Below are 21715 nucleotides of genomic sequence, written 5' to 3' on the forward strand. Positions count from 1 at the left end.
TCGTGAGGATGAGGGGAGCCCCCTCAACCCTCTGTTCAGCCACCTTCGAGAAAATTCCCCTCTCCCAGCACATTTCCCACTGCAGTGGCCAGAGCAGTGACAGGCTGTGCTTCCTGGGGGGAGGTTCTGCCAGGGTGACCCCATCCCTCCTGCTGCTGCCTGGCCAGGGTGGGCCCAGGGTGTCCCCCCCACTCCAAGGCTGCCCATGTTGCTATTTGGAGAGCACAGATAAATCACAGCCCCCTCCGTGCCCGCAGAGGTCACGCACTGACCTGCTGATAAGATAATAGGCTCAAACGCAGGAAAAATAGGTCTGTGCCCTGGCCCTCTCCCCTGGCAGTGGGGTAGGGGGCTTGGGGGACGTAATCCTGCCATGGAAGCCCCCAGGAACAGGTGGTAGGAGTGGGGAGATGACAGGGTTGGGGTCAGGCAGTCTCCACCCCTCTGCCCCCCATCACTCACTGCCCACACACATCAGGCCATGCCAGTGTCCCCCCTCCACTTTGTGAGCATCCCTGGAGTCTCCGGCCTCCAGTGCTGCTCCAGGATAACTCTGAGAGGGCACACGGGGGCTGAGGGCTCCCAGAGGGGTCAAGATGGTGCTGGTGCCAGGGTTTGGCTGGAGGATTTGGCCACAGGAGGGTGAGAGTTCACAACGGCCGGACTGGGGGGGTTGAATGGTGGTGTCAAAGGTGTGGTCTGGTGGCTGCAAGGAACAGATGGGTGGTGGGCACTGAGCCAGGATGGTATTGGGGAAACCTCAGGACATCCCAGCCCCTCAACACACCTCCCTGTCCCTTATATGTCGTCGGAAGAGCTGCTGCAAAAGGCTGTGCTTGGGGTCTTTGGAAGACAAAAACTCCCTCTGCCCCACCAGCACAGTCTCTTCCACCAAGCAACTTCCCCTCACTGCCCAGGAAAGGGGCCTGAGATCCTGCAGGGACTGTCCCTGCTGAGGTTTGCCCTTCCCTGCCCACACACAGGAGACTCCCAGAGCCTGGCAGCTGCCCAAAGCCAACCCCGACCCAACGTCACAGCCAAGGACTCTGCCACCTCCAGCAGCCCCAGGACACGCCCAGGGCAAAGGACTTTCCAACCTGACACAGCTGCACCAGCTCTGCCAGAGCACCAAGGCAAGGAGGACGTGGAGGGTCTGTGGTGCCCCAGCTCTTCATCAGCAGGTAATTGGTGGGTTCAGCTGCAGGGGGGGGCAGCACACCCTGGCTGGGGGTGCTGGTAATCTTTGTTGGGGTACAGGGGGTACCAAGATTCTGCTGCCCATCCCAGAGGGAAAGATCTTGCTCCATCCTCCAGCTTTTCCTTGGAACAAGCCCACTCCATGGGAGGACCAAGCACAGCACCCGGACACCAACTGGCACAAGGGGTGCTTGTCCTGGGAGGGGAGGAAACATCAGGACTGGAACCCGGGCAAACCAGTGACGTCAGGATCAAGGATTTATTTACACTTCAAGGAAAACTCGCACCCAGAGTCATGTGAGGAGGAAAAAGTAAACAAACCCAAAGAGCAGCGATTTGCCTCCCAAACACAAACTGGTGCTCCCACAGCCCATTGTGCTGGGCCTCATCTCCTTCTCTGCAAGGAGACTAAAGGCATGATTTGTGTACAGAAAATACAATCTGAAAATGAAACCCGCCTTTCCCAGGAGCTGTGTCCCTGCACAGCTGGGCCATGGAGCAGGGAAGGGGCAGCAGCTCTAGTACTCGTCCAGCGTGTCCGCCCGTGGCACCGACAGGCCCCGCTCCTTCAGTGCCTGCACCTTCAGCTTCTCCGACTCCTGCTTGGCCTGCAGCTCCTCCCTCTGCTCCTCCAGGATCTCTTCAATGGACACCTGCTGCAGGGGAGTGTCGCTCTCCTTCTCCAGGTCCTGCAGGAGAAACAACCTGTTCAGCCCCACATGGCACCCCTGGACCGCAGGGCACCTGTGCCCACACACCTTCCATGAATGCCACCAAAGGCTGGAGGTGATGGAAAACAGAGGTGCTGGAGGCATCCCAAGGAGTGGGGACATGGGCAGGGACCCCCAGGACAGCCAGGGACCCCCAGGACAGCCAGGGACCCCCAGGACAGCCAGGGACCCCCAGGACAGTCCTAGGAGGGGATTCCAAGGTAGCCCAAAGCAAATGACAGGAGTTCAGCTCCTCCCAAGCCCATCCCAGGTGGTGTCCCCTGGTGCAGAGCCAGCAGGGAGGTGACAGGCAGCCACCAATGACACCCCACACACAAACTGGAGCTTCCCCACAGCACATCACTCTTCACCCTTCACATCATCCCTGATGTGCTGCAGCTCCAGGAGGCACCTCTGCACCCAGGTGGTACCTGTATGATGGTTCAGCCTGAACTGGCCCTGGGAGGGGTTTTAAACTCCAGACCCCCAATAGAATCACAGACTCTTCTGAGTTGGAAGGACCCACAAGGATCATCGAGCCCAACTCTTCAGTCAGTGGCCCACACGGGGGATTGAACCCATGACCTTGGCATTATTACAGCCAAGTTTTAATCAACTGAGCTAATCAGGACAGTGACTGTTTTTCACAGCAGACAGACAGGCCACAAATGTCCCCAGTTCAGTCCCAGATTACAGCAAATTACAATTTCCCCCAGCAGACCCCCCTGCAGCAGGAGCTGCTCACTCCCAATTTCCCCCAGCAGACCCCCCTGCAGCAGGAGCTGCTCACTCCCAATTTCCCCCAGCAGACCCCCCTGCAGCAGGAGCTGCTCACTCCCAATTTCCCCCAGCAGACCCCCCTGCAGCAGGAGCTGCTCACTCCCAATTTCCCCCAGCAGACCCCCCTGCAGCAGGAGCTGCTCACTCCCAATTTCCCCCAGCAGACCCCCCTGCAGCAGGAGCTGCTCACTCCCAATTTCCCCCAGCAGACCCCCCTGCAGCAGGAGCTGCTCACTCCCAATTTCCCCCAGCAGACCCCCCTGCAGCAGGAGCTGCTCACTCCCAATTTCCCCCAGCAGACCCCCCTGCAGCAGGAGCTGCTCACTCCCAATTTCCCCCAGCAGACCCCCCTGCAGCAGGAGCTGCTCACTCCCAATTTCCCCCAGCAGACCCCCCTGCAGCAGGAGCTGCTCACTCCCAATTTCCCCCAGCAGACCCCCCTGCAGCAGGAGCTGCTCACTCCCAATTTCCCCCAGCAGACCCCCCTGCAGCAGGAGCTGCTCACTCCCAGTTTCCCCCAGCAGACCCCCCTGCAGCAGGAGCTGCTCACTCCCAATTTCCCCCAGCAGACCCCCCTGCAGCAGGAGCTGCTCACTCACAATTTCCCCCAGCAGACCCCCCTGCAGCAGGAGCTGCTCACTCACAATTTCCCCCAGCAGACCCCCCTGCAGCAGGAGCTGCTCACTCACAATTTCCCCCAGCAGCACCACGTTCTCGCCCCTCACAACAAAGATGCCCCGAGGGATGTCCCCATACTTCTTGCCCACATGGATGCGCTCCACAGTCTGGTGCAACACCAAGTTCGCTGCAGCGACGAGAGAGACAGAAAACCATCGACGTTGTGCTGTGATTTCTGGCCGCACGGAGCGCCCCGTGCCGGGGATGGTGCTCCCCCACCCCTCGGGGGTGCTCCCAGGCAGCTCACCGACGGCACTGACCGCCTGCCCAGCTCTGCCCACCTCGGCCGCTCCTGCCCTGGGCTCCCTGAGCAGGGAGAGAGCTCAGACCCCCGGGTTGAGCCCACCTGAGAGAGACCCCCGTGCCGGGGGGCAGCGCAGCAGCCGCCGAGCGTTTGTTGGTGCTGCAGGTTCTTGGCAAGGACCGGAGGACCGGCTGGAGCATCACCTGGGCTATTTCTGCCCAAAAAGCGCTGCCGGAGCATCAGCGCTGGACACAACCCCGGGGAGGGCGGGGACGCTCCCGGTTCTGGGAGCGGCAGCACCGGGGGATGTGACACACGGGCGGGTGTTTAACCCGCGGCACAACCGCACTCCGAGAACGCACCGGGGGTCCCTCTTCCTCCTCCTCCTCCTCCCTGCCCGGGGCCGGCCCCGCAGCCCCCGCAGCCCCGGCCCGGCCGTACCGAACTGGTCGATGCTGCGCAGGTACCCGATGAGCGTCCGCCCGTCCCGCAGCAGCACCAGGTGCTTCTCTGCGGGGGAAACGAGAGTGGAGATGGGTTGGTGGGTCCGGGGGTGTGCGGGGGGACCGGCCCCGGTGCGTGCGGGGGAACCGGCCCCGGGGTGCGCGGCGGGACAGGGCGGGGAGGGCAGGGGGCTGCGGGCGCCCCGGTGGGCACTCACTGTCGATGTCCTGGATCAGACTGGCCGTGCCGGGCATGTAGTTCATGGTGGTGCCGCCGCGGCCGCAGCGGAAGCGCCGCCATGCGCCGGTGCCGCCGGAACCGCCCGCTCCGGGCGGGGCCCACCGTGAGCGCGCTGCCCTTTTAAGACGTGCGCGCGGGGCGGGCGCCCATTGGCCGGCGGCGGCGGGGAGCGGGCGCTGATTGGGCGCGGCGCGGGCGCGGGGCGCGGCCATTGGCGGCGGACATGGAGCCCCGCGGGCGCGCGGCCGCGCAGGGCCCGCCCGGGTCCCCCCGCCCGCCGGAGGCCGCGCAGGTAACGGGGCCGCGACGGAACGGAACGGGACCCGCGGGCACCGCTCAGCCCGGCCCGGCCCGGCCGCTGTCCCGTCGGTTCGCGGTTCCCGGGGCTCCACTCGCGGTTCCCCGCCCTCCCGGCCGCGTAAGGGGGTCCCCGGGCGCGGGGAAGCGCCGCCGGTGGGCTCGGCCGTCGGGGAGGGCTCCGGGGCACGTGTTGGAGCTCAGCGGTGCCCGGAATGCTGCGGGGCCGAGAGGGAGAGTCCCGGGAACACGGAGGGGGGCATTCCCGGTCCGATCCCAGCGCTGGGCATTCCCGGGTCCGATCTCAGCGCTGGGCATTCCCGGGTCCGATCCCACGGTTGGGCATTCCTGAGTCCCAGAGTATGGTAGGGCATTCCCGGGTCCGATCCCGTGGCTGGGCATTCCCAGACCCGATCCCGTGGCTGGGCATTCCCAGGTCCGATCCCACGGTTGGGCATTCCCGGGTCCAATCCCACCATTGGGCATTCCCAGACCTGATCCCACCATTGGGCATTCCCAGACCTGATCCCACCACTGGGCATTCCCAGACCTGATCCCACCACTGGGCATTCCCGGGTCCAATCCCACCATTGGGCATTCCCGGGTCCGATCCCACGGCTGGGCATTCCCAGATCCCTTATTGGCTTTTTTGGGGCCACTGTGGCGATTGTGTGCGACGGGACAGGCTTTGCCCCCGGAGCCAGAGGTGCTCTGCAGACATGGCTGTGCTTCAGTTTATCCCGCGGGGTTTATCCCGCAGGACCGATCCGGCTGCTCCATAAATCCCGGCACACAGGTTGGGCAGTCTGGGAAGCAGCTCGGGGGCAAATCACTGCATTGCCCAAAGCCACAGGGAGTCATCGCTCCGCTCCTGAAATCTTGTGCTTGGTCGTTCCCTCGGAGTAGGTGGAAGCTCCCATTCCATACACATCGATTCCTGGGATGGATCCAGGCAAATCCTGACATGTCCTGGATGTACAGACCTCCCACAGGCAGGTTCTCAGCCCTGCAGGAGCTGAACACCTGAGGCCTGGGGCTGGTACAGCTGGTCTGTTTGCACCGTGTCTGTGAGAATGAGCAGGGAAAGGAACTTTCCTGGGGTGTTTTCCATCCTCTGGTCAGTGATGCAGTGCCAGGGGTGAACTCCCGGGAGCTGCTCCCTGTGAGGGGCTGCACACCCTTCCCTGAGGGACACACGGCCAAGCTCCGTGTTTAAATCTGGTACAGCAAGGTTGGACCAGGAAAACCTAAAACTGGGGCAGATCAGCCTGGGGCTGCAGGAACTCCCTGGTTAAACACTGCAGGAAGGACAGTCCTTGTTCCTGAAGCCACTCCATCCATATCCATGTCCCACCACCTTTCCTCTGCTTTCCAGGCGATGGATTCTCCCTATGCCAACGGAGCCTACAGCCCTCCATACCCACAGTACCCCAGCCTGCCCCAGGCACGGGGGTTCTACTGCTCAGGGCCCACCCGGACCCCCTACCCCACCGAGCCCACGGGGCTGTACCGGCCTCCATCGCCCGCTCCCGCCTGGGGCTACATCCCCCCGGAGGGTCCCGCCGAGGGCTCCTCCCTCCGCAGGCAGCAGGTCCCTGGGTACTCCCCCCCACAGGTAAGGGGCAGCCTGGGGGGGTTTATGGGCTGGGTGGGGGGAGCTGGGGGTCCCACTGGCTCTTGGGCAGCTTGTCCTGACTGGTGTTACTCTTACAAAAAGTGGGGCTCAGTTCTCTGGAGACCCCAAGCCTTTGGGCTGGCAAAGCAGGAACTGGGCAGCCAGCTTGAGCTGCAGCTGCTCCATGGATTCCCAGAATATTTGGGGTTGGAAAAGACCTCCCAGACTGTTAAGTCCGGCCTGTGCCAAATCCCCACCTTATCACCCAGACCAGAGCACTGTGTGCCATGTCCAGTCCTTCCTTGAACACCTCCAGGAATGGGGATTCCACCACCTCCCTGGGCACCCCTTCTAATGCCTGACCACCCGTTGCATGAAGAAATTCCTCCTGATGTTCAACCTGACTCTCCTCTGGCACAGCTTGAGGCTGTTTCCTCTCATCCCTGTCCCTCACCCTGGGAGCAGAGCCCGACCCCCCCTGGCTCCCAGGGCTGTGTGGAGGGAGCAGTGCTGGGAGTGACCCCAGTGGAAACACCTGTTCCCTCTCTCCTTGCAGACCCCTGGAATGCCAATCCCGCAGTATCCCTATGGAGACAGCAGTGCAGGAGTCACGACACAGGGGCCTGTGCCACAGCCCAGAGCCCCAGAGGACACGTGGGGCCCCCACTCAGCCTATGGGGTGCAGCCACGTTACACGTGGCCCACGGGGCACGGGAACCTGTACCTGCCTGACTCACACCCATCCTGGACCAACAGCGGGGCTCCTTCCCACGCTCCTGCCTGGGACTCACAGGTACAGGTGACCTCCTTGGCTGTGATTCCATAAAGCACTGGAGGTACCAGACATCCTGGGGTGGGTCTTGAAAGGGGTCAGACCTCGTCTTGCTTGTCCAACAGCAGTGAAGGCAGAAATCCTCCAGTGTGGAGCATGGGACTGACCTGTGGGACAGGTGTTCCACCACAGGTGCTTTGGTTTGGGCACAGCCATCCTCTGCTGAGGAGGGGGTTTAAGTAAGAATCAAAAGGAAATGATGCATTTGGTGGGGTCTATTCATCTCAGCTTGGTCTGGGTTCGATCAGGAATCAAGTGACTCTCCAAAAGGTTTGATTCCCAGGGAGCAGCAGTCCTGATGGGGGTATTTGGGAATGGGGGCTGCTGTTGTTGGGAACAGCTTCAGAGTCCATCCAAACAGGACCATGCTGAAATCTGTTCAGCATCTCCCCCACTCCTGGGTGACCAGGGTTCAGGAGCACACTCTGTTCCTCCAGACATGTGCCCCTTGCTGGGGTTCTGTCCAGCAGTGCAGATCCCTGTCCCCAGTTTTCCAGTCCTGCCCACATTTGGTGCAGGCTGAGATCAGAAACCCCTGGATTTGAGAGAAACACACTTAGGGATGTTTTCTCCCTCTGACTGCAGGACTCTGCCTACGACAGACCCGAGCAGAGCCCAAACCAACACAGCTACTACTCGGATGTGAACCACCAGCACTCAGGGCCAGCTGGTGAGCACAGGGTGGCCAAGCCACGGGTCCAATACAGTGCCCAGCCCCAGCTGTACGACCTCACCCCACGGAAACCCATGGCCAGGAGCCAGGAGCCCGGATTCAAATCCACTGACCAGCCCCCTGCAAATCCTGCAGCCATCCAGCCGGAGATCCAGAGGATACTCCATGTGATGGGGGAGGCTGAACAGCTGGAGGAAGAGGTGGATGAGTTTGTAGGGAAAAAGACAGATAAATCTTACCGGCTCCTGGAGGAGATGCTGACCAAGCTGCTGCTGGAGCTGGATTCCATCGAGACTGGGGGCCAGGACAGTGTCCGGCAGGCCAGGAAGGAGTCTGTCCACAGAATTCAGGCCATACTGGAAAAACTGGAAAGAAAGGGATTGTGAAAGCACATCAGCCACAGCACACAGCCTGTTGTTGATGTTCCAAAGAGTTTCAGCTCTTTCTGCTACGCACTATTGACAATGGAATAGCAATAAGCCCTGAGTTAACAAATCAAAACAAACTCACCAAAAAGCCACCCCAGAAGCCCAGCCCTGACAAACAACTCAGCAAAGGACAAACTGAGAGGGGTTTGAAGCAGCAAAAGTCACTAATGAAAATGTTGAAGAGAACAGGGCCGAGGATGGAGCTCTGTGGGGCTGTGTACAGAATTCCCCAGACCAGGCCCCATCTCCAGGTGCCTCCTGCGACCACAGACAGTCTTTAAACTCTCTTCAGATGTGGTGCTGCAATGTGCAGCCACCAACCAAGACTCTGGGCTTGTCATCACTGCCTGTAATTTCAGCTTCAGCTCCCTCATCACAAACCCTGTGTGTCCTCATGGTGGTGTTTGGGTTTAGTGCACTCAAGGAGCGACACTGAGGTGCTGGAGCAAGGGAGGGATGTACAGGCACGAGTCACATTGTGCTGTTCCTCCTCTGAGGTGAAGAGCCAGTCTGGGGGAACACAGGGAACACAGACTGGAAATCCCAGTTCTGCCACTGGAAAGGAGAGGTGCAAGCAGAGGAATGATGTCAGAAGAGATGGAGGGTGTTCGGAAGTGATTTTCAGGTCACTTGAGTAAAAATGGCTTTTAATGTCCTTTTCCATCCTGCAAGGTTTGTGTCGCACTGCACAGCAGGGAGGGAACAGCTCAGCCTGTTTCAGCCTCCTGGTTACACTGCTCAGTGACTCATTGCTGTGTGTGACACTTAATAAACCCTGACAAGTTTTAAATGTTATTTTGTAATTGAGACGTCTCAAAGTCTTTTTCTTTCAGAGAAGTGGTGGGGAAGGTTGTGTAACTCAGACCAAAACCAGCTGGGCTATGTCGCTGCTGAGGTCAGGGGTGAATGGAACATCAGAGAACACTGGTTTGGGTGTGCTGGGGTGTCCCATCAGGCAGTGCAGATGCTCCAAGAGCCTCCAGATGTGGCTCCAGGACCAGTGGCTGAGTTTTGGAAGGCGTCTGGAAGGGGTTTTGGCAGTGCCTGAGGCCAGGGGTGCCCTGACCATGCACTCTGAGGTCTGGCAGCCAGCTGATGTCCTGCAGGCATTCTGCAGATCCCACATTCCCAGACAAGGCTGCAGGTGTGGAACTGACCCTCTGCTATGGGCAGGGACACCTTCCACTAGCCCAGGGTGCTCCAAGCCCCATCTAACCTGGCCTTGAACTCTTCTGGGGATGGGGCAGCCACAGCTTCTCTGGGCAACCTGTGCCAGGGTCTCACCACTCTGAGAGGGACATTTTTTTCCCTCCTACTCAATCTGAACCTGCTCTGTCTCATTTTGAACCCATTCCTCCATGTCCAGTGCAGGCAGCAGCCAGTGGCAGTCAGGCTGGAATCCCCAGAGCTGGCTGAAACTGTTTTCTGTGTTTGTTTCAGTAGCAGAATCGCCTCAGGAACAACCCCACATTGTTTGTCACATCCTGTTTGCTCCAGTCCCCAATTCCCTCCTGTCTGTTGCCAGGGAGAGGAGGCAGGTGGATTCCAGCTGTGTGAGGAGGAGTGTGGGGGAATCCTGGTGCTGAGCACTGCAGTGCAGGGAGCCAGGAGAGAGGGACATGCTGTGCAGGTGGCTGCTGTGTCACCAGCACACTGGGGACAGGACAAAGGTTCCCAAGCTGTGGTGATGTGGTAAGAACAGGGTGAGTAAAACTGCAAGGTGTGAGTGGCATCCAAACCAGGGAAACTTTGTGAGGAAGGAGGAAGCTGCGCTTGGCATTTTGGTGCTGAACCCATCCAGGTAACATATTCCTGAATAATGTCTCCTGTCCCTGCCTCCTTGGCAGAAGGTTATGTAAATCCCTGGTGAAAAGCACACGAGGGAATGCTAAGTGGGCTGAAAGGGCAGGTTGTTATCGCAGGGGGTGGGGTTTGAACAGCTCCATGGGATGATGTGGCTACGTGTGACCTTCTGGCGTTCCTGGGTGGGTTTTGTGTGTTACCCCAAAGCTAAACTGAGCTGGTGGAAGGGATCAGGGCACACACCTCCCACACCTCACCCTGCACGAAACTCCAGCTGCTGTAACTGCATCCATCCCTCCTGCCTCCGCCTCCCTCGCACAGGACCAAAGTGGGTCACGGCCTGGGCAGATGAGCCCAACAGAGACAGTCCCTGCCCAGTGTTCTGGGCAAGGAGCTGTGTCAGCACCAACTGGCATGGGCCCTGGGTGAGGTTTGCAGCCGTTTGCTCTCCATCTGCAGAACTGGGGATTTTAGCACTTCTGGCCCTTCAGTTTTCCTTGCCAGTCCCTGCCGTGATGGAGATGAGCACTGGGATGGGAGTTCCTGGCAGCTGGTTTCTCTTGCAGCATCCACCCACATCACAAACCCCAGATTAGAAAGTCTGTCTCTGTTTATCACAGAGTTCATCTCTACAGAAACCAAACTCTTACTCTGGGGTTGCCCGTTGCTTCTCCAGCAGTGCGTGCCTTCAGTAGAGGGTTTCGCAATCACCACCAAGGCCAAAGGGTCACAGAGAGACTGAAAAACAAGCATTAAAGCAGCGCCTCGTGGTTTCTGCTGCAGATCACCCCATGCCCATGCAGAGCCACCCCATGGGAGGCACTAAGGCAGGTGCTCCCCAGTGATGCTGCGCTGGCCCCGCACGGCCCTGGCCCCGCATCAGGCTCGGGGCTGGAGTGACCTGGCTGGGACCAGTGCTGAGCCCGGACAGTCCCAATCAGGGCTGAGCCCGACAGTCCCAATCAGGGCTGAGCCCGGACAGTCCCAATCAGGGCTGAGCCTGGACAATCCCAAACAGCACTGGCACCGCCCGCCACGGCGCTTGAGCACGGACCCAGCCGGGCCATTGCCGGCGGTGGTGTGTGCAGGCAGGGAACACAGGCAGGGAGCACAGGCAGGGAACACAGACAGGGAACACCGGCAGGGAGCACCGGCAGACATCGTGGGCAAGGGTCATGAGCAGGCATCGTGGGCAAGGGCGCAGGCAGGGGGTGCAGGCAGGGATTGGGGACGGCGATTGCAGACTGGGTGCAGGCAGCAGGTGCAGGCAGGGATTGCGGGCAGGGATTGCGGGCAGTGTCCGCTCCGCCCCGGCCGTGACGGCAGCGGGGGGAGCCTCGGGCAGCACCGCCCCGGGCTGGGCGGTCTCCGGGGCCGGAGCGGAGGCTGCGCTGCCGCCCGGGCCGGGCCGCAGGAGCCGCGGGGGGCAGCGGGGCCGGAGCCGTAGGTACCGAAGCTCTCGGTACCGGGGACCGGGTGCCCGCAGGGCGCGATCCTCGGAGCCCCCGGAGGAGGCGGCGGAACAGGCGCTGCCCCCACAGCAGCTCCATCCATGTCGGCACAGGAGCCGCCCCGGCCGCCCCCGGCCGAGCCCCCGGAGCCCGACCCCGGCGGGCGGTACGAGGCGGTGGTTCCGCACTGGTTCTACTGCAAGGTCACGGACACGCGGGAGCGCTGGGTCCCCTTCAGCGCGCAGGACTCGGAGCGGCTGGAGGAGGCGCACGGCGCAGGTAGGGCGGGATGGGCTGGGGCCGGCAGCGCGGGTGGGGGTCCCACGGCATCTCCAGCATGTTGCTCCCACCATCCCTCCATCCCATGGGTAGGGGTCCCTCGGCATCCCCAGTCTCCTGCTCCTGCCATCCCTCCATCCCATGGGTGGGGGTCCCTCGGCATCCCCAGTCTCCTGCTCCTGCCATCCCTCCATCCCATGGGTGGGGGTCCCTCGACATCCCCAGTCTCCTGCTCCTGCCATCCATCTGCCACACGGGTAGGGGTCCCACGGTGTCCCCAGTCTCCACCTCTTACCATCCCTCTGTCCCATGAGTGGAGGTCCCAAGGCATCCCCAGTCTCCAGCTCCCACCACCGCTATTTATCAGTCACCCTTTGGTTTTATATCCGAGGTCCTTGCTCTTAAATCACTATAAAGAATAGGCATGGTGGGGTCGATGGGGGAGCATCAGGTGTGTGCTCAGGGTAAACACTGTCTGGGTACCAGGGAAAAATTCCCTGGACACATCCACAGCTTCCACCTGGGATGCCAGATTTTCCTTTGGGGAAATTTAAATTGGGACCTTTTTTGGCCATGTGCCTGTCTCAATATTCAAGTTGTTTGGATGCATCAAATGGTCTGACGGTGTTCAATTGCTAAATTATATATAATCACAGTGCAAAGCATCCTCTGGTGAGGCTGGGAGAGTGCTGGGAGGATGGCAGGAATCCTGCTGGGAGATACCCCTTGTGGGGAGGCATGGAGCTGTGCCTGGGAGGAGTAATGGTCAGGGGTCAGCTCTGAGCCCTGCACTGAGGCCCTTGTGTGCCAAATGTCACCATCTGTGCCACCCGCTACTGCTGCAGGCAAAGCTCTGATTGCCCAAGGCTTGGCTCCCGTCCTCCCTCGCCCAGGAAGTTTCGGATTAGAGGTCGTGCTGCCAGTCCCCAGTGCCACAGCCCAGCCTGGCACAGAGCACTGTGGCTCCAACCCTGCCCCCAGGCAGACACAAAAGCAAAATTCACAGAATTTGAGGTCTGTATTGGGGTCTGTGTGGAGTTCTCTGTTAGAGACCCAGGTCCACCCCTACCATTACACAACACACTTTCCAGGCCTCAAATTCACTTTTACCCTCTAAGCAAGGCAGGAAAAGGACATGTAAGCCTGTGCCTGAACCAGAGACAAGGACAGTTAATGCCTTCATCCTGTCTTCTGCCTCCAGGGGATATTTGACTTGGGGCATCTCTCCCAGCATGTCCTGATGCTGCTCTCTGGACTTGGGTACAAAGAGTGTCAGTGTCTGCCACCGTGGCTCAAACCTGCCGTGTGTGCTGCCCAAAGGAGATGCTCCAGCCTCATGTTACAGCTTTCTGGGAGTACTCTGTTCTGGGCCTCTCACAATTAATTCCAGGCCTTGGTTCCCGCAGGGAAGGCCCAGGAGGACGTGGTTGTGCCGACGTCGGGGGGCAGGTACGACGTGCACCTGAGGCAGCGTCAGCGCGTCGCGGTGTACTGGGACGAGGAGGTGTCCGAGGTGCGGCGCTGCACCTGGTTCTACAAGGGGGACAAGGACAATAAGTATATTCCCTACTCGGAGTCCTTCAGCGAGGAACTGGAGGTAAACATGTTTTTCCTGATGCTTTCCATCCCTGCTTCTCCTTGTCACATACTGGCCCTGATGTCCCAAACCCCATATGGGGTCACTGGCACCGCAGTCAGGGCTGAGGACACGAACTCCAAAGAGGCTTTGGCACGGCGTTCCCACAGCTGATTAATGTAACTGTGAGCACTGCTGTGGCCTCCCCTTCCCCTGCCCTGGCTGTGCCTCATCCTTCTGTGACACCCTAAGTGCCAGGCTTTGCTCTGGGAAGATGCATATGGAGAGCTATAGATGTATGCAACAAAAACACACAGCACTGCAATAATCTCTATTCTGATATACCAAAAATACAGTTCTAAGTTGATGGGGAAGTCTGACACTGCTGTTGGCAAAAGGGGGAGGTTCTTGTGCATCCTCAGCAGGTGATCCTGGGATGACCCTGCTGCTCCTCCAGCTGATTTCACTGCCTCTTTTGCAAAGTGTTGATAAGATATCCTGAACACTGGGTGGGGAATGTCTCAAGAGAGTGAACATTCATGGGAATACTTCCAGCTGACTCACAAAGGGTGTTCTCTTCTATAGGAAGCTTACATGATTGCTGTGACCCTGGATGAGTGGAAGAAGAAGCTGGAGTCCCCCAACAGAGAAGTCATTATCCTGCACAACCCAAAGGTGAGCAGGGCCTTGTGATCTCTGTCCTCACCAGTGAGAACACGCCCTCGGGTCTCTGCAGATCTTGCTTTGTGCTCTGGCTTTGTGCTATTCCCATCAATCGTGTCTGCTGAGAAATAGCTTTGTCCCAGTGGCATTCCCTTCACCTGCAGAGGAGAGGGCAATGCCAGCGAAGTCTGTCATGTGTTTGTTTTCAACACCTCTTTGTGCAATGGGCATGGCCAGCACAGTCTGGTACCACCCTGTGTCACCCAGCAGCTGCTGTAGCCAGAGCTCTCCCTGCCCCAGGTCACTGACAGGCTCTGCTTGTTTCCAAGCTCATGGTGCACTACCACCCTGTCGCCAGCTCCGACGACTGGGTCTCCACTCCCACGGAACAAGGTCGACCCCGGACTGTGAAGAGAGGAGTAGAGAACATCGCTGTCGAGATCCCCAGCGGTGAGCTCGCACCTCCTTTCCACCCATCCAAAGCTATGGAGTGTTTTCTGACCTGTTCACTCAAAAAGATTGTCAGGAGCTCCCATGGTCCTTTAAATGAAGTGCATGTCTCAGTATTTTGTGCCCAAAGGATCTGAATGGTTTCAGAAACCTCCCCAGCACCAGTGAATGCACAGAGGCAGTGAGAGGGGGGAAGGCAGTGAGCTTTCAGCTCCTGCATGCAGACCAAGTTTGAAATTACCCCCGAGGTCTTGGCATCTGTACAGGAGAGCTTGTTTCCCTGCTGGGGACACAGGGGTCTATCCTTTACCTGTGTGCTGGTGACTTTCTGGGGCATGTGTTCTCCCCATTTCTGAAGCCAAGTGTCAGCTCTGCCCCCTCCCAGCTCCCCTGAGCTCCCAGTCAGGCCTCAGGACTTGTCCCCATGGGGAGGATGGGCAGTTACTCCTGTCTAACCCCTGCATTATCCATGCGTGCCTGCCCTCAGGAAGGTGTGCATGCAAACTAAGGTGAGTGGGAAGCAGAGAGCAAGTCCTAACTCCACCTTGGGCCTACCTGGGAGGTGCAGCTCCGTGGGGCCAGGTGGCTCATCAGAGTGGGCTGGGCATGGGGCAGATGGACTGAGACCTCCTGGTCCTGCCCTTTCCTGTGCTGAATGTGCCCCTGTGGGTGTGGGTGAACTGCCAGGAGCATCCACTCCCTGCAGAGCGAGAGTGGTGACAGAAGGGGGACAAGCCACCACACCTGTGCCCTGAGCTCACCTCCCCTCCTCAGGAGAGCCCCTGCAGATCGACCACCTGGTTTTCGTGGTGCACGGGATCGGCCCAGCCTGCGACATCCGCTTCCGGAGCATCGTGCAGTGCGGTAGGTGTGGGCAGGAGCGAGCCCAGCTGGGGCTCTTCCCACACACTGCTTTTAGCTGAGCCAGGGAAAACCTTATCCTGGAATGCTGTCAGGGAGCATCAGCCCATCCCAACGTGTTTGCAGGCTGCACGGTCAGACCTGCTGACTGTGGGGAGTGTGAATGGAATGTTCACTAACCCACCAGATCCCACCTTCTGGAAAGGTTTGGGCAACCACTGTTCATCAGTGTTCTGCTGCTGCTCCAAACAGTGAGTTTCCCAAATTCAGATACGGATTTTCCAAGTACCCCTTGTCTAAACCTGATAAACTAATTGTAGAAATCAAGGGAGCTGAGATGTTTCACAGCATTTCCTATAAATGCAGCCTGTTGTGTGTGTCCATCTGATGAAACTATTTCAATGCTGGTGAACATTTGAAATAAGGGAAATCAGCCTTTCTGCCTCAGAACTGAGTAATTTCCAGTTCATTTCCTCCCTTATGATTCCTGCACAGGTATCTTCACAAGAGAGTTATTTTTTATACATTTCTAAAAGTACTTTACCCTGACTGCTGGGCTCTGCCCATGTGAAGGAAGTACAGCTGGGACAGTGAAATGCAGTAAACACACGTGGCAGGACATGGAGCCTCCCCTGATCTCCAGTTAAAGATTCAGAGACTTAGGGGAGCAGCAGCAGATTAAAGACCCCAGTGGGACTTCCCCGTAATGATCTTTTATTGTATTAAGTGTTGTTGGTGCCACGGGCTGGCCCTGGAGTCCCGTGGACCTCCGTAAGAGTTCCTCTCTTTTCCAGTGAATGACTTCAGGAATGTCTCCCTGAGCATGCTGCAGGCACACTTCAGGAAGGCCCAGGAGCAGCAGCAGATCGGCCGAGTGGAGTTCCTGCCCGTGAATTGGCACAGCTCCCTCCACTCCACCGGCGTGGATGTGTAAGTGTCTGTGGGGATGGCAGAGTGCACAGGCAGCCTGCTCTCCCCTGGAAACTTCTTTTTCTTTTAGAAAAGTAGAGGGAAAGCTGTGAGTGTTTAGGGGTGAGCAGGATCAGGCACATGCTCTGATCAGCATCCAGATTGCAGAGGCTTCTGCCTTTCCCTGGCTGATACCGAGAGGAGCTGTGACCATCCACACATTCTAAAGGCCCTTGGGAACCAAGTACCCAGTTTCTGCACTCCAGCACTGCTCTGCAGTGTCCCAGGAAGGGTAGAGAGCAGGACAGGCTCCTGGGGAAGAAAGGACAGGTTCTTTATTCCTGGAATATAGGAGCACAAACTGTGCTCTGCCTTTGGCCTCAGCATGTGCCAAGGGTCTGGATTACAGCACACGTCCTTGGAGATGATGTCAATCCTGCTCTCAACTTATAGTTTGCTTTAGAAGTGTGGTGGGGTTCCCTGGCTTCCTCAGCTGCAACCCCCTCTCCCGTTTCCCCTGCAGTGACCTGGAGCGGATCACGCTGCCCAGCATCAACCGCCTGCGTCACTTCATCAACGACACCATCCTGGACGTGTTCTTCTACAACAGCTCCACCTACTGCCAGACCATCGTGGACACAGTGGCCTCGGAGATGAACCGCCTGCACCGGCTCTTCATGCAGAGGAACCCGCTCTTCAAGGGTGGGGTCTCTATCGCAGGGCACAGCCTGGGTAAGGTCCCATGAGCATCCCCGTGCCAGGAAAGCCAAGGGGGTATAATCATAGAATGGTTTGGGGTGGAAGAGACCTTAGAAATCTTCTCAGTCCAACCCCCCTGCCATGGACAGGTTGCTCCAAGCCCTGTCCAACCCAGCCTTGGGCACTTCCCAGGGATGAGGCAGCCACAGCTTCTCTGGGCACCCTGTGCCAGTTCCTCACCACTGAGTAAAGAATTTCTTCCTGACATCTAATCTAACCTGTCCTGTGTCAGTTTAAAGCCATTGCCCCTTGTCCTGTCCCTATCTGCCTGTGTAAATAAAGTCCAGAGTGCTGCTCTTCCATCCCAGGAAGGAGCTGGCTCAGGCTCTTCCCCACCTGATGCTGATGCTCTGCCCACACCTGTTTCTAGGGTCACTCATTTTGTTTGATCTCCTGACAAACCAGAAGGCTGATCCCGAGGAGGACGAGCACAGGGCACAGGTATGGGCTGGGATTTCCAGTGGTGCTTGGACCCAGGGGGTCACTGACCCCTTCCTTCTGTGACTATGTGGGGGAGACACCCCGACAGGCACACAGGCAAATTATTGAGCAAAAAGTGTGATCCCTGATGGATCTGTTCACAGGGACCCAGGACAACCTCAAGCAATGGGGGTATTGAGGAAGTAAAAGAAATTCTGAAGAAGCTGGAGCTGTCTGAGTATTGTGATGTTTTTGAGAAGGAGAAAATGGACAGGCAAGCACTGGTGAGGAGCTCCCCTGTTTTACTGGCCCTTGTGGTTCTCTGCTTTTCTTCCCCATCATCTCACCACTGCACATCTTCTGGTACTGAGTCACTCAGACATGAAATGTCTCTGAGGAGGAACAGAATCCCAGAGAACAGACACCTCACCACACCTCTCCTGGACTAACACCTGCCTTGCTTATTTTCCAGTTCTTGTGCACAGAGGAGAACCTGAAAGAAATGGGCATTCCCTTAGGACCAAGAATGAAGATATTCCATTATATCAGCTCCAAGGCAGACACACAGGTTTGCTTTCTTGCACAGCTTGTGCTCATCCCATCCCATCCCATCCCATCCCATCCCATCCCTCTCACACAAGGACCCCTTTGTGTTGCTGCAGGATTGGAGCTCAGCAGCTCCCAGACCCAGCAGGGAGAGCCAAGCTGAGCTGGGGTCCATGGAGAGCACAGAGGATGTCACGAATTGCCAGTACAGGGACGTTGGATTAGGACAGGTGACACCTGAGCTTTGACTGCCCCCATGAGGCCCTTGTAACACCAGCACAGAGCTTGGCTTGAAGAAATCCAAACCTCCCTCCTTCCCAGGTCTCAGCAAACTACCCCCAGCTGAACTACAAGCCCACCATCTTCTTTGCCTTTGGGTCTCCCATCGGGATGTTTCTCACGGTGCGAGGAGTGAAGCGGATTGACCCAAACTACAGCCTGCCCACCTGCAAAGGCTTTTTCAACATCTTCCACCCCGTAGGTATAAGAACCAGAGCTGTTCTGCGTGAGACACACGGAGCATGAGCCCTGGGCACTGTCCCTCTCCTCTCTGCAGTTTGACCCCGTGGCCTATCGGATCGAGCCCATGATTGTCCCAGACCTGGAGTTTGAGCCCATGCTGCTGCCCCACCACAAGGGCAGGAAGAGGATGCACCTTGGTATGGCACAGGCAGCCCCTGTCCCCCAGCCCCAGGGCTGCTGCAGCCCCCAGCCCCACAGCCACCCCCCTCCTGCCTTGCAGAGCTGAAGGAAGGGCTGACACGCATGAGTGTGGACCTGAAGAACAACTTGCTGGGGTCACTGCGGGTGGCCTGGCAGTCCTTCACCCGTGCCCCAGTGCCAGCCCTGGAGGCTGGAAGCACTGACACCGAAGCAGAGGCAGAGAGTGGCACAGAGAAGCAGCCAGGTCAGTGGTGGGGGCAGAAGGGGCAGTGGGGAGCCAGGGATGCAGCCTGGGGAGCTGCCTGGGGAGCAGCATGTGCTGGGGCTCCCCACAGCGACACTGCCCATTGTCTGTGCCCAGCAAAGGGATTGCCTTTGGGCTGTGGATGCACCTGCTCTGCCCCAGTGCTGTGGCCTTCCCCTGTTAGTTCCTGATGAAGGGGGTTCAGCACACCACACTACTTTTTAAGCCTGTTCCCCTCCTCTGGCTGTCTCTTGTGCTGCTGTTTCCAAGCATTTCAGCTGCCTCTCCCCTGTGAGGCTAAGGGAGGGCACAGCCCTGCTGTTGTATTGTCATGGCTGCTGGTGCTCTGTGGCTGAACCACACTGCTCTTCATTCCTGCAGATACAAAGCCAGAAGAGCCCCCTGGAGCAGTGAAGGAAGAGCCACCCCTCATTAACGTGGGGAGGCTGAACGGAGGGAACCGCATTGACTACGTGCTGCAGGAGAAGCCAATAGAGAGCTTCAATGAGTATTTGTTTGCACTCCAAGGCCATCTCTGCTATTGGTAAGAATTTGTGTGGTTGTCAGAGCTTCAAATTCATGTGTGATGCAGCAGAATGGCATCAAAAGCAGGGTAGTAAGAAAAGCCTTAACTGAGGGAACAAGACCTTCTCCTTCCTGCCTGTGACACACAGAGGGTGGCCAGGGACAGAGGAAGGAGATCAGTGTGGTTCTCCTTGCCTCATGCTGCATCTGCAGAGCACCACATCTACCCAAAACCATCACACATCCTGACAGAGTGCAGGGAAGTGTCCCCCTCTATCCCCATGTCCTTCTTTTCCAGGGAGTCAGAGGACACTGTTCTGCTGGTCCTGAAGGAGATCTACCAAACACAAGGCATCACACTGGATCAGCCTTTGCCAGGAAGCCAGTGACCAACCTGTGCTGTTCTGGCTGTAAGTCACCTTTGCCTAAACCCTTTCCTGATTTCCTAGGACATCTCAGAGGAGGTCTGGTTTGTTTGAGGAAACAAGATCCTTTAGCTAAGGCAGAGAGCTTGTGTCAGATTTTTAATTTGGCCTGTCAGCACCTTTGGCATCTTTCCTCTTCCGGGCACATCACCATCATCAGCCATAAGGAGAGAACCAAGGAGGGTCTGTGACACTGCACTGGGCAGATTCTGGCTACCTCACTTGCAGCTATTCCTGTGTTCTCCTTTTGCTTTCTTAGATCCAATTCCACTGAGTACTCACCAGGAAAGTCCAGATCTCTGCCTTCCTCTCTCCTCTGCTGCCGTGTCCTGCATGCTGCTTCCCAAGTACTTGCTGCTGCCTGGAGATAAGGATGGATTTTCCTCCATTTTGGGTAGGGGCGGGGGGAAAAAACTATCAAGGGGAAACACTTGTACTTGAACACACACAGAACCTGCATGGTGATTCCCTGTGGCAACGTGTACTTTTAACCCTCCACTCTGTGAGTCCCACCAGCTCCTCCAGCACTGCAGGAAATGAGCTGTCCAGGCTCAGAATGCACCAAGGGCCTGACCCAGCTCCTGGCTCAGTGAGGACACAGCCTGAGACCTTGAGGAGAAAAAGCCTTAAACATGCAGCCTGGAGAGAGCTGCAGCAGCCTTGGAGAGAGGGAGATTGCTGACTGCTAACACAGAGCACACCTGGTACCAGGACTGCAGGACCAGGAGGCGAAGCCCCGGGCACAGGCTGCTGCTGAGCCAGCAGGATCTGTTCACCAGCCACCCTCATCTGTACTGCTGCTGCATGTTTGTGCACCCCTGGGCTGCGCAGGGCAGGGTGCAGGTGCCCCATAAACCACCTCGTGAGAGTGGCATGTTCATGCTCCTGCCTGCTGTGCTGTGTTGGTAGTGATGTCCCACCATCCTCACCCAGCCCATGCTGGCAAACCAGGGGCCTCCCCCCAGCACTGACCAAGCCAGTGCCCATCTGCTCCAGAGGAAAGCTTCAGGTCCACATCAAACTCCACCCAGGCTGGGGGACAGCAGCTGCTCCTGGGCAGTGTCCAGGCGGTTGGGAGGTCTGGGCCACCCAGCCCTCAGTGCCCTGCATGGACATGGAGCAGTGCTGCCATCCTGGGGCTGTCAGATGGCAACAGGGATCTTGCACCCACCATGCTCCAGTTCTTGTTTTTAGCTTTAAAAGTACAAAATAACAGCCAGCAAAGTTGGAGCCCAGATCTGTAGGGTCTGGACACGGCAACAATGACACCAGCTCTGCAGGCAGCTCAGTCTGCAGCTGCCTTAGAGCTCTGCTCTGAGGGGGACAGGGCCAGAGAGCCCCGATGATTCCTCCCTGCCCACCAAACCCCCCAAGCTGGCTCAGTGCCTGGGCTGGAGCTCCAGTGCTGTGTGAGTGAGTGAGGTGTTGCTGTGCAGCCTTTGGAAGAGCCAAACCACTTTCCCTCCTGCTGACTTTTGCCCTGCATGGGGTAAGGAGCCTTTTTCCCACAGCCTGTTGGTTTGTTTTATCTCCACTCTTCGTTATTTGCACTATTGGAAGGGTTTACTTTGCAGCCTCCATCCATCTTCCCCTCCCAAAGAACAGAAGCTGTTTTTTACCTGACTGCAGGAACAGCTGAGCTGCTCAGCCAGCACCTGAACTACTGCTGGCTAAAGTCTCCTATGGGAATAGGAAAAGGAACAGTCTTAACATGGGGCACTAATGATCTGCTTTTAAGTTAATGCACTTTGTTAAAAAAAAAAAGGTTAAATACATTTTAAATGTTATTTAATGTCTTTTCCAGTAAAAGCCAAAATAAATAAGTAGATGACTGTGGTGTGTGCATGTCTGGGGAGAGAGGGAGGGGCCGAGAATCCACCTGTGCAGTTTTAGGGAAAAGGAAAGCTGTTTCTGTAGTTCTATGGAAGCTGCAGGGTCAGAGAGGGCCCAAACTGCAGCTGATGGGGGAGTGTATCACTAACGACTCATCTGCCTCGACAGGG

The 21715-nt window shown here is 57.7% G+C and overlaps 3 protein-coding genes across 6 annotated transcripts; 2 read left to right on the top strand and 1 right to left on the bottom strand.

Annotated features, from left to right (window-relative positions):
• Nucleotides 1-1091: 1091 nt before the first annotated feature.
• BAG4 (BAG cochaperone 4) lies at nt 1092-8941 on the top strand. Of its 4 annotated transcripts, none has more exons than XM_071579230.1 (4): nt 1092-1181; nt 5966-6205; nt 6762-6998; nt 7623-8941. In XM_071579230.1, exons 2-4 carry the CDS (start codon nt 5969-5971, stop codon nt 8094-8096), a joined length of 948 nt encoding a protein of 315 aa, XP_071435331.1. In that variant the 5' UTR covers nt 1092-1181; nt 5966-5968; the 3' UTR covers nt 8097-8941. The 4 variants fall into 4 exon arrangements, 3 of the variants coding, with proteins under 3 accessions (XP_071435331.1, XP_071435330.1, XP_071435332.1); XM_071579229.1 differs by lacking the exon at nt 1092-1181 and adding an exon at nt 4502-4585; XM_071579231.1 differs by lacking the exon at nt 1092-1181 and adding an exon at nt 4600-4711.
• Nucleotides 1438-4377, bottom strand: LSM1 (LSM1 homolog, mRNA degradation associated). The gene is made up of 4 exons (XM_071579233.1): nt 4271-4377; nt 4051-4119; nt 3377-3492; nt 1438-1886 (listed from the first exon to the last, which is right to left on the bottom strand). Exons 1-4 carry the CDS (start codon nt 4314-4316, stop codon nt 1716-1718), a joined length of 402 nt encoding a protein of 133 aa, XP_071435334.1. The 5' UTR covers nt 4317-4377; the 3' UTR covers nt 1438-1715.
• A 2361-nt stretch (nt 8942-11302) lies between the features above and the next one.
• Nucleotides 11303-21536, top strand: DDHD2 (DDHD domain containing 2). Its single transcript, XM_071579222.1, has 17 exons — nt 11303-11671; nt 13078-13268; nt 13833-13922; nt 14240-14360; nt 15135-15224; nt 16016-16151; nt 16654-16862; nt 17260-17330; nt 17474-17593; nt 17782-17877; nt 17972-18085; nt 18177-18332; nt 18412-18514; nt 18598-18762; nt 19144-19306; nt 19586-19697; nt 19972-21536. The coding sequence occupies exons 1-16, from the start codon at nt 11494-11496 to the stop codon at nt 19674-19676; spliced, it is 2094 nt and encodes a 697-aa protein (XP_071435323.1). The 5' UTR covers nt 11303-11493; the 3' UTR covers nt 19677-19697; nt 19972-21536.
• The last annotated feature ends 179 nt before the right edge of the window (nt 21537-21715 follow it).

The sequence above is a fragment of the Pithys albifrons genome, chromosome 29, assembly GCF_047495875.1.
Source record: "Pithys albifrons albifrons isolate INPA30051 chromosome 29, PitAlb_v1, whole genome shotgun sequence".
NCBI lineage: Eukaryota > Metazoa > Chordata > Aves > Passeriformes > Thamnophilidae > Pithys > Pithys albifrons.